The 12,170-nt window shown below is 42.8% G+C and overlaps 1 protein-coding gene across 7 annotated transcripts in view; it reads left to right on the plus strand.

Moving 5' to 3' along the window:
- The window catches only part of si:dkeyp-72e1.9 (syntaxin-binding protein 4), a 46,306-nt gene that overhangs the window by 28,100 nt on the left and 6,036 nt on the right, over window positions 1–12,170 (plus strand). For 5 of the 7 annotated variants that reach the window (XM_054758579.1, XM_054758581.1, XM_054758583.1 and 2 more), the window contains 12 exons: window positions 1,853–1,959; window positions 2,039–2,180; window positions 2,805–2,877; window positions 4,948–5,036; window positions 6,695–6,791; window positions 7,964–8,091; window positions 9,013–9,105; window positions 9,454–9,519; window positions 9,638–9,835; window positions 10,770–10,889; window positions 11,036–11,085; window positions 11,182–11,294. In XM_054758579.1, the coding sequence (XP_054614554.1) occupies window positions 1,853–1,959; window positions 2,039–2,180; window positions 2,805–2,877; window positions 4,948–5,036; window positions 6,695–6,791; window positions 7,964–8,091; window positions 9,013–9,105; window positions 9,454–9,519; window positions 9,638–9,835; window positions 10,770–10,889; window positions 11,036–11,085; window positions 11,182–11,294 (1,276 nt within the window). The remainder of the gene's footprint in view (window positions 1–1,852; window positions 1,960–2,038; window positions 2,181–2,804; window positions 2,878–4,947; window positions 5,037–6,694; window positions 6,792–7,963; window positions 8,092–9,012; window positions 9,106–9,453; window positions 9,520–9,637; window positions 9,836–10,769; window positions 10,890–11,035; window positions 11,086–11,181; window positions 11,295–12,170) is intronic. The other 2 variants (XM_054758577.1, XM_054758578.1) reach the window with 2 other exon arrangements.

Raw genomic sequence — 12,170 nt, forward strand, 5'->3', positions numbered from 1 at the left:
TAACAGTCGTATTGACAACTGTTGTTGTTGGGAATGGAATATTTTATACAGCAACTGTTGTTCTTGGGAATGGAATAATAATAATGTGTATATATATATATATATATATAGAATATAATATATAACAACAGTTCTCAATAGGACTGTTAGTTTCTGTTGTTGGGAATGAAGGGAAATATTTCATCCCTAACAGTCCTGGATTGTTAGGAATGAAATATTTTCCCTCTATTCCCATCAACAACAGTCCTCAATAGGTCTGTTAAGAATGGAATATTTCCTCTCTGCTTTGAACAAGACATGTTGAAGGCTTGTTGATATCAGAAACATGATGCGTGAGCAAGAGGCCATCTTGGCCAAAACAAACACACTCTGTTCTCAAAAGGAATTGAGTTTCCCGTCGCTACTGGGCAATTACTCAGTGGCACTCCCATCTCGATAACGGCAGAAGAAGCGTTCCGTGATGTGATTATTATGCTAATATCTGCTCATAATATCCGTGGGGCTGGTGATAGTTGTACTGTGCTGACGGCCGTCTTATTTCCCAAGTAGAGTGAGTGCACAGAAGACGGCAGAGCAGAGATGAATAAGGGAGTGAAATTGTGCATATGCAGACTTTTGCAGCTTTGCCACTCAGATTAGTGTCAAATATTGCTGAAGCACGTTACCATGACAGGTGATTCTACTGGAGTTTAAATGGTAGAAAGTGGCATACTAGTACATTATTATACTGTCAGCTTCACCCACACTTGAAAAAAAATACCGTATTACCAAACAATGCCTACTTCAAACGTATTCGTTAGGGGCGCACGTTCATTATACCGATACATCTGATAGCATTAAAAATAGCTCAGATAACCCATCATTTAAAAAACAGTCCAGTGAGACGAGATTACCTGTACTGTGCGGATGGGCAAATCAAGCGCTCCTTTTTCCCTGCCGGTGACGTCGATGGCCTGTTGTAACTTCCCCTGAGCTAACATGTGAGTCTGTATTATGTCTTATTGTGACTATAGGGGTGTTATTTCATGTCGAAAGGGCTCTAATGTTAAAAACTACAAAAATATTTATTCATACATAAAGAATCCTACTTTGCAGAAATTCACTTATCATGGTGGCGTCTGGAACCAATTAAGCACTAAAAAGGGATTACGCTACACACTACTTTTTTTTCCACACAGATACCGATAACCTTCTGCTTCTCAAGACTAATATGATACCGATAACTTTGTTATACTACTTTTTTTAAAATTTAGATGTAAGTGTAGTTTGTGCACACCTGGGAGTTAAGAAGGACTGGAAGAAATTAGGATTTGACCAAGTGTACCGAATGAAATATGATGACATCACTACTAGCAGGAGAACCAGAGTATAGAGGGGGAGGAGCCACCTGCTGTGGCCCAGCAAGGTGCACTGTATTCGGGCACACGCTCAGAGCAGCCAGTGTGACGCCAAGGAGGTCTCTGGCAAACCTTTTGCACTTTTCGAAAGCCGCAGCACCAGCGTTTCATGTGGCTGATAAGGTTTTTGTGTGCTCCATGGGTTTTTACCCCCCTCATCGTGGAGCATTTGGTACACCTATCACGTGAAATGCCGTGCTTGGAAAGTGAATGTTTGTTTCCAAGTGAGCTCTGGGGAAGTTACGACAGGACGTTAACGCCACAGGCAGGAGAAAAAAGATGTGCTTGATTGATCGCACGGTACGGGCCTCATTGTAGCATTTTTTTTTTAATGATCGGTTATCTGAGCTATTTTTAATGTTACTGACGTAATCAGTAATTCCCTCGTATAAATTCCCATGGCATCGATTGAAAGCATGACACAGTGATGTTTTATTTGTGTCTGGGTTGTGTAGGATGGGCGTCTACGGCCTGGAGATCAGCTTATTGCAATAAACAAAGAGTCCTTGATAGGCGTCACCCATGAGGAAGCCAAAAGTATGCTGAACAAAGCCAAATTCAGGTTGGTGCATCCTGGACTGCTCGTTGTGTGTCTCCATGCGGTACGACTAACATTTGTAATGGATGTGTTTTGTTCCCAGCCAGGAAATCACCGTGGAGGTTGCTTTCATTCCTGGTAAAGGACTTTTCCCAAGCAGCACGTCTCTCCACAACGGCGTCCAGCGAGCAGCAAGCAATAACTACACTTCTGGACGCTTAAAAGTTCACATCCGATCACCTGAGGTCAGCTCATTTCTGGATCTAACTGCAAATATACTGTTATAGTGTTAGGAATGGAGTATTTTCCCTCTGCTTTGAACAAGTCATTTCTGTTGATAGCAAAAACCTGACGCATGATCACGAGGCCATCTCGGCCAATACAAACACTCATACTTTCCAGATATGTCACCATTTTAATCTCTGCTGTCCAACTGAGACAGGCTGGTGCCTAACATTCTAACAAGGACAAAAGGGAAGTGTACACCCATCATACCGCCTCTTTGACACACGTCATAATAGAAAGCGGAACAGTTCCTTTTCAGAGATCGATTGGACCGCTCTCTCCAGTGCTGGCATTACAATTGTAAACTGTCCTTGAGATTCCTAGACTCATTTTACAGCCGTTACAACAATCTGGGAGGACTTTCTCCCTGTAAAAGGGTCGGTCCAAACAATTGCCAAAGCCAAAAATCTTATATAGAGTGAAAAACTTCATACTACTTAATGTGCAGAAAGAACAATGTACAGAAGACTGTAGCACTAACACAGCTCACTGATGCCTTTAATACACACAGTAGAAAGGCTGATGTACTGACTTTATAGGTGTGTGTGTGTGTGTGTGTGTGTGTGTGTGTGTTTGTTTTGCAGATCTGTGCAGAGGAGTCGCCTTCAGTGTCCTCGCCTTCGCCGGAAATCTGTCCGCCGGATATCCACATTTCAGGTCTCAATATTTGTGTGTCCTTTGGAGATCTCATCCACTGTTCTAACATTTCAAAGCCAACTTGAACTCAGAAGAACACGGACCCATTTGTGCCACCAGGGATTTGGGGCCCCATGAAAAAAAAAGATAATAATATTATACTACTTTCAAAGGAACTGAATTGTCCTAACCCTTCCCCCCATGCGTCGTATAGGGAGGAAGGGTTAGAGCCCTGACATGTGTGATGTTTTTTTTCTAAAATTCGACTAACTGATGTTCTATACTACAGTACATATGGTACATTCTTCATGCTAAATGGATTCCTTATTTGCAAAGGACTCAACTTGACACTTTTTTCATGCTGAGCACCACAAATGTTTATTGAATCAAACCAAAGAATATACCGTATCTTCATTCAAAATAATTATATGTCACGTCGAGCTTTGCCTAGCAATTTGAAGGTTAGTTAGTGATATTTTCCTAGCTTTTTTCTATTTCATAAAAATATTTGACGCCCTAGTAAAGTATAATTATTTTCATTATAATTTTTGATTGCCTTTAAAATGATCTTTCATGGTGAAAAAGCAGCTTTTGGAAATGAGCTAGCTTACCTGACACGCCGCCATTTTGGGGACATGCCTGTCACTGTGGCTTCTTAAGGGTTAAGGCTAAAATCTAGTACCTCCTGTAGCTTGTTTTCTATAAATTCATTGAGGAAATATAGTGAGATGCGTTGAATTGTAATATCTGACACCCTATTAAAGCATTCAAATTGTTACATGGATTTAAAATTAGCTTTCATGGTAAAAAAGAAGCTTTTGGAAATGAGCTAGCTTACCTGACACAACGCCATTTTGAGGATGCATACTGTGTCTTGTGTGTCAGGTAAGCTAGCTCATTTCCAAAAGCTTCTTTTTTCACCACAAAAGCTCATTTTAAAGCCGTTTAACACCTGCAATGCTTTAAATATTACAATTCAACTGCACTTGTTATATTGTTTTGAATCAAGTCATAGAAAACAAGCTAGGAAAATGTCACGAGCAGGCCTTTGTGCAGCTAGCATGAACAATGTAACATATGTAACATCACACATGTTTCACATTCATTTGTAGTATTTTAATTTAAAAAAACACAAATGTCTTCTATGTATTCCACTATACGCTAAACAGGAATTAGTCTGGGTTCTGGTTTTCAGGCCTTGAAATGATTTGTGTAAGAATAATTATGGAACATTTGTCATATTGACGGGTGTGTGCGTGTGGGGGCTGGGAGGGGGCATTTAATGCAGGGTAACTGTCACAGCAGCCGGCCTGTCAATCATCACATCATTTAGGAGTGGAAATCCTTTTGGCGGAATGAGGCTTTCTGCCGCTAGCACTTTTATAAACACACACACAAACACTTTTATACACACACACACACACACTCACAGAATAATGTCAGTTGTCATAACAAGCAAATGTGGGAGGCTGAAAGTCATCAAATTAGCACGAGATGCTGTCTGTCTGCTATCTACGTTTTCTCAGTGTTCCCTTCCTCCCGTCTATAATCACCATCTTTCCTCCATCCCTCTCTTTTTAATCATCTTTTTATATCCTCCACACACACACACACACACACTCATACAATAAATAACCCTTGACCACTGCAAGCACCCGCCTCCAACAAATCCTGAGACAATATCAGGTCCGTGCACTCTGTTATTAAAGATTATCTATGATATCCCATCCTGTTATTTCCCATAATAGAGCTGCATCGCTTGTTCAAGTGCAGCTCCAGTCAGCCACATTTTATATGCCCCCCCCCCCCCCCCCCCCCCCCCCAATAAAAAAAAGTTATGGGTTAGCAGTAGCATATTGGTCTTGAGGAGGAGAAAGTTATGGGTATGGGTTTGAACACCAAGATACCCTGCATCTCCAGAAGAGGTGTGTTCTAATGCCACCAAGTCAGCTGCGGTTGCTTTATCAGGTTTCTGATTGGTCAAAAGGTGCATGAGAGGAGGTGAATGTGTTTTGATGCGGGCAGACAGCAGAGTGGAAAAATAACCGTGTTGTTGTGGACGTGACCTGAATGTGTCCTCTCCCTCTCCAGGTTCAGTCAACCAGAGGTCACCCACGGGCACCAAAGCTAAGATCACACTGGACCCCTACATCCGACTCAAATCAGACAAGTTGGATTTGGTGAGTCACATGTCAGACAGGATGTGATGCTGTGGAATATTGGAAAGACATTGAATACTGACAATGTTTACACTGTGACGCTGCTTCAGGGTAATCTGGCAACGAGAGCACAAATCCTTCTCTTCCTGTCCCTCCTCCTGTCGTCCTCACTCCCTCTGCTGTCATTTGGACTTGACTCGTGGAATAAAACTTATTGGCTTACGAGACTGCGAGAAAACAAACAAAAACAAACCCACGAAAAGCAGCAGGCCACTTCGGGTGCTTGCTGACATATTTAACCTGTCGCTTGCACAAGCATCTGTACCGACCTGCTTTAAGTCCACCACCATAGTGCCCGTACCCAAGAAGAGCAACGTGACCTGCTTGAATGACTATCGCCCTATAGCACTCACTCCTATTGTTATGAAGTGCTTTGAAGTTGCTGCTTAATTTATTGGTATTTATGTTTCTTATGTTCTTATTCTTTCTTGTGTTTTCTTTCTTTTCTTGGGAGAATGAACAGAATAAGAATTTCATTGCATAGTAGAACTGCCTGTTTTACCATGCATATGACAATAAAACTCTTCAGTCTTGAAAACAACACTAGAACTTCCAAGTGTCAACACTGGGAGGGTGTTTGCCATCAAATATGTTTGAATGTTGAATGTGGTACAAGACGTGGAATTAGAAGAGCTAGGGTCAGGCCATCAGAAAACGTTTGTTGACTAGTAGGGGTGTCATGGTCCGCAATCATCACAGTTCAGTTCATCGACTTGTCTTTGTCCGTTAACGTATTTCAGCAGGAAGTCCAAGTGTTCCCAAACAGGAGACGGGATGGCTTCTTGTTGTCACTATCGCTAGCCTTGACTGCCGCTACATTGTAGTAGTTGCTCGCCGGGGTTGTCGGACGTCGGCAATGATCCGACGTTTTGCAGTCGCTAGTTGGGGTGCCTCTGCCAAGGTGCTGCGCATCTCCACACAAGACTTGGTCTCCTCTGCAGCTGAATACTGTGCTCCAGGCTGGTGTAGAAGCTCCCATGTCAACAAGGTTGAATGCCCTTCGGACCATAACTGGCTGCCTTAAGCACACTGTATTCGGGCACACGCTCCGAGCAGCTGGTGTGATGCCATAGAGGTCTCTGGCAAACCTTTTGCACTTCTCAAACGCCGTTGCGCTGGCGTTTCAGGTGGCTGATACGTCTTTTTGTGTGCTCCATGGGTTTTTTTCCCCCTCATTGCGGAGCATTTCGAGAACATCCTTCCTCTTAAAGTGAATGTTTGTTTACAAGTGAGCTCAGAGGAAGTCACCACAGGCCGCTAACGTCACAGGCAGGAGAAAAAAAGGAGCACTTTATTTCTCGCCTCATTGGAGTGTTTTTTTAAATGATCAGATTGATCGATATTGTATTGTACTTTATTTATCCCACAGCAGGGAAATTCACTTGTTACAGCAGCAAGCAAGATACGCAAGTAAAGAATACATAGTGACTACAACATGGTTCAGGTGGTGCAGGTGTTGTAGAGCCTGACAGGGGTCGGTATGAAGGACCAATGACATAATTCCCTGATATCAGCCCGATATCATGCACCCCTAATCATTCTCATTATGATGAACATGCAGTGCAGGTGTGCAGGTGTACCGTGCTTGCAAAGGAGTGTCGTGCGCTCATCTGTTGCAGGCTCTCTCCTTCCTTGGCTTGGATGTCACAGACGAGAAAAGACAGAAGCTGCGACAGAGCCTGAACACAGACCCGCAAGGCACCGTGGCCTATGGAGGTACACACACACACACACAGACACAGACACACATGAGGTTACGTCAGCTGCAGGTGACAGATCTGTGCTGAGTGGCTGTCAAATCACAAGCTCGGTGTGTCAGTTACTGGCTGTGACGCTTACACCACCGTGTCTTGTTGTGTTAGCATGACCTTGTGTCCACACTTTTCTCCGTAAATGTGTTTTGGCTTTTAATGCATGTAATAGGATACAGTACAGTCATGCCATGTAATAGGATACACTATAGTCATCCCACGTTTATGGCGGTTAATTGCTTCCAGAACTGACACAGATAAGTGAATCTCTGCAAAGTAGGATTCCTTCTTTATAAATGGAATCTTTTGTTAGCTAGAGCATAGAAAACCTGTTCACCACCTTCTAAATACAGATTTTAACATGATTAGAGCCCTCTAGACATGAAATAACACCCCCTATAGTCACCTTTACACTGCTACTACCCTATGTAGTAAATATTATAAGAGAAAAGACATAAATAGGACATAATATAGACTTACCCGTTACCATTGGGAGAGTTCCTTGTTTGTTTGTTCCTTCCTGTTCTGTACAGTACTTTTGGCAGTGGCCATTGTCTCATCAATGTAACATTACTGATACCTAGTGAGCAGTGTAGAATACTACATATCATCACAGTGTCTTTGAATGCATCTCCTGAATGCCTTATATTTGCATTTTACTTCATTTAACCATTTTCATGCTTAGATATAAAATCTGATTACATATGCATTTTTTTTTTTACTATTTGGAATATTTTGGTAGTTAGAGCATAGAAAACCTGTTTACCACCTTCTAAATACGCTCTAACATGATTAGAGCCCTCTAGACAAGAAATAACACCCCTATAGCCACCTTTACACTCCTATTATCCAATATGGTAGACATAAGAGAAAATAAGACATAATACGTATAGACTCACACACGTTAGCGTTGGGAGAGTTCCTTAATGTTGTTCTTTTCTTACTTCCTGTTCTGTACAGTACTTTCTGCTGTGGCTATTGTCTCATCTATGTCACATTACTGACACCTAGTGGCCAGTGTGCAATACTACATATCACAACATTTGTTTTTTCATCCAATGTGACACACAAGGTAACGTGTGTCCATGGCGACGTGATGGATGAGCGTTTCCTCTGTAATGCTTTGCTGATTGTCAGACTTTGTAGCGGCCACACGCAGCATTTTCCAGGACAACCTGGAGGAAGTGAGTTTGGGATCAGGACCTTTCATGTTCTCCTGTCACGAAGCAGCCAGTCTGATGGACACGTCGGCCTTTCACTCCCCAGTAAGCCTTCCTCTCATGCCATGCTACGCTTCCCCCCTCAACAAAACCAACTTCTATGGCAGAATAGAGAAAAAAGTACAAAGAAAAAGCAACAGGCTGGGCTGTGGCGACAATCCAATAATAAACATTGCACGATAGTATGATCGTGTCATTATCGTGCACCCCTACTTGCATTGAAGCCAAAAAGGCAAGATGGATGTACAGAATAGAGAGAGCAAGTCAACACCAGGAAAGCAGGAGGAATCATCTTAATCATCCTGGTGTGGACGCAGGTCACACAAATGAAAGCAGGGTACAAACCACTACCCTTCTGGGGCCCGTTGAACAAAAGTAGGATTCAGACATCCAGGATAAATGACTGAGCTGAGCTCAACCAACCCAAAACATGAACATCTACACTTAATTGGTTGCACAAATCCCAAGCCAGGATGAGTAGACACGGATGAATCAAACCAGGGGAAACCAATCCTGGATCAGCGCACGTACGAGGCTTACTTAAATAGACCCCGCCTATCGATCACAGAGTCACTGATTCACCATGGCAACCAGAGCGCTGTGCAGAAGTGGAAATCCTCATAGCGGCTTCCAAAAACAGCAAATAAGAAGGAAAGGCAACACAGCAAAGACAGAGACCATCTGCAATACTTTCACATTCACCGATACTTTTGTGCAACCAGATCACGGATAAATTGAACCAGGATAACCAAGATATCCCGGCTTAAGCCTTTATCCTAGTTTTGTGCAACGGGCCCCTGGTTTCTGGACGAACTGCTCCACCCCCAGCCTAGACAAGGCACAGCAATAACAATACAAGCACGACTGGTTGTTTTATTTGATCAGAATCATTTGAATGATTCTTTTTTATTGTCTGGCACTTTGGGCATCAGCGGTTGTGAAAATGCGGAATATGTTGACTTGCAGACGTACGAGTCAGAGTGCAGCTACAGCGGCGAGGAGATGGAGCGCTTTCAGACGCAGGTGAAACACCTGCAGAGCCAGATGAAGCAGCTCAAGGTCAACACAAATCACACCTTTCTTTCTTATATTATTTTCATTTCATATCATTTGGAAAGTAAATGTGACTTCTATACACATCTCATCTCAAAATGTATTCATAGCAATATCACTACAGACTTTATGGATCAAATGTATTTTAGCAAATATTTATTGTTTTATGACATATTTTAGATTTTTTTAATTACTGTTGTCTTTCTGAACTTGTAAAAGGCACATAAATGCAATCCATTTAACCTGCAAGTTGTCCTTATTATAAGTATTATTTCAATGTAATATTGTGTTATTGTACATATCGAGTACGTACTTTCTGGTGTTCAACTTGATTTTTGCGTCTGACCTTGACAGGTGGTGCTGAAGGACATGGAAAGCCGCAAGAAAACCCTTGAAGATGAGCTGCAGAAGACCTCTGAGGTATGAGACAATGACAGAGAAGAAGTCTGTGCATAGATCATACATACATACAAACATATATATATATACCTGTACATACATACATACAGTACACGGTATAGTACATGTTGTCTTGAAGAAAGCGTGCGTGACGGTGGAGGAGAACGTCCGCCTAAAGAGTCGTCTGCAGGCGGCCGAGGCGGAAGCGGGCCAGCGTCACACGAGCAGCGCTGAGCAGGACTACGAGGAGGTGATCCAGCTGCTGGAGGCCGAGATCCGAGACTTGAAGAACCAGCTGGCCGGCAAACGGCAAACACAAGGAGGGGAAGCCGCCAAGGTAACGAGGCTTTACTGTCTGGCTGCGTCTGCATGTACGTTTTAACACACACAGACGATGGAATAAGCGCAATTAAAATGCTGCACGGGGGAAGTTCTATGTTGTTTGGTGCTATAATGAGTCACCCTGCAGCAGTGCCTGGCTGTGATAGAAGAGGCTTTTAACTGCTTTACTCTCACACTCCACGCAGTAAATCCTTTTTCTTTCACACTGCTGACCTCGCTTTGACACGCATGCAGTTTACACTCGCAATGACGTCTGGATGCTTCATTCTTCTTCTTCTTGCGACTTTATTCTCCATCCATCCATCTTCTACCGCTTATCCGAGTTTGGGTTGCGGGGGCAGCAGCTAAGCAGGGAAGGCCAGAGACATACTGTAGTCTCTCCAACGTGTCCTGGGTCTTCCCCGAGGACTCCTACCGGTCCGATGTGCCCTGAACGCCTCCCCAGGGAGGTGACACTCCACGTCCCAAGGTCCCCGCTTTTGGCTGCCACCCATCTCACTCTGCACCGGACTTTATTCTCGTAATAATATAACTTTTATGTTGCTTTGTTTCTCATACTATAAATTCTTTAATATTTCCACTTTATGCCGCTAAAATGACTTATTTTTCATCATCATGTGACATTCACGTAAAATTACGACTTTCCCTTGTTTGAGTACAACTTTTTTCTCTTAATACTTTGACTTTATTCTTGTAAAATTACTGCTGATTTGTCCTTTTTTTGTTGATTTCTTGTTAAATAATAGTTTTAGAATGTGCCACAGGCCAGTAAAAAAAAATGACCCCCAGGCCGCACTTTGGACATCCCCGGTCTAAGACCTTACTGATCACTCCTTAAAGGAAACAACAAGCTTTGGATGAATCAACTAAGACAGGAGTTGTTAGCTACTGTGGATCAATTCAAGTTCTCACTCGTCAAATGTGTTCAGCAGGAGGAGGTGGAGGAACTGAATCGGAGGCTGACTGCCATCGACTTCCAGCTTCGGAAGTCTGAGCTCAACAGGAAACACCTTGAGATGTCCAACAGGAGACTACTGGGCTTTGCGCAGGTACGCACTTTTATAGTCCAAAGCAAGCAAGCATTGATGGGGCAATGATGGCAGCAAATGAGGGAAAAATACTGATTTTCATAGCATCAGATTGCCAGAGAGTAAAAAGAAATGTTGCGCAACCTAACAGCCGTTTTTGTCCTCAGAATGTCCACAAGGTGCTAACCACACCCAGCCTGTTTGGAGGGGATCTCGGGTAAGACACCTTCTTCACCGAGTCACGTGATCCACTCACAGACACCTGCTGCTGTTTATTTTGGACCCGTGTGGTGGTTTGTTTGTTTCTAATCAGGAGCAACCGGTCATCACCAGCTGCAGACAGTCCAGACACTCCATCAGCACTTCCTGACACCGCCTTGCAGCTGGCTGTGGAGGCCCAAGGGCTGGTGCAGGACGTCAGCACAGGTAGCTAATATACCATCAGAAGATGTTCAACATCTTAGAAATGATGTTGGTCAAACACTGCAACTCTTTTTCTAAGGGTGACCATTTTATTCTAACGGTGTCCCTAAAGTTCCTAATATACTCACAGAAATGCATACACTGTTTGAAAAAAAAAACATTTCAGGGGTGTCCAAAGTGTGGCCCGGGGGCCATTTGCAGCCCGTTGCCTATTTGTCATCGGCCCCTCGGCACATTTTAAAAATACAATTTAACAAGAAAAACAGGAAACATGGAACACAAAAGAGCAGTAATTTTATGAGGATAAATAGAAATAGAAGAAAGTCATATTAATATTTTACTATGAGGAAAAAATGTCATTTTCACAATAATTTCTGCAATATTAGTAACAAAACAAAGAATAAAAATGCAATTTTTGGAAAATTAGGTGGGGGGGGGGGAAGTTGACAATAAATGTTATATGCATAACGGTGATACTATGAGGACAAATAATGTAATTTTCACAATTTCTGCAATTATTTTTGCTAAATTAGTAACAAAAAAAGAATAAAGTCTATTAATTGTAATATTTTTATTTATATTATGTATAATATCCAAATTAAATAATTTTAAACATTTTGTTAAAAAAAAAACAATTTTTCCCGTCCCCCCGTAGACCCACCACCTGCGGGGGCAAGCATAAGGGTCCGGTGCATTGCGTTTTGGGTGGCGGTCGAGGGCGGGCACCTAGGCGACCTGGTCTTCGGCGGCCAAATCTGGTTCTTGGGACATGGAACGTCACTTCTCTGGCGGGGAAGGAGCCCGAACTTGTGAGAGAGGTTGAGACATTCCGACTAGATATAGTCGGACTCACCTCGACCCACAGTTTGGGTTCTGGAT

This window comes from Dunckerocampus dactyliophorus, chromosome 18, assembly GCF_027744805.1.
Source record: "Dunckerocampus dactyliophorus isolate RoL2022-P2 chromosome 18, RoL_Ddac_1.1, whole genome shotgun sequence".
In the NCBI taxonomy this organism is placed as follows: domain Eukaryota; kingdom Metazoa; phylum Chordata; class Actinopteri; order Syngnathiformes; family Syngnathidae; genus Dunckerocampus; species Dunckerocampus dactyliophorus.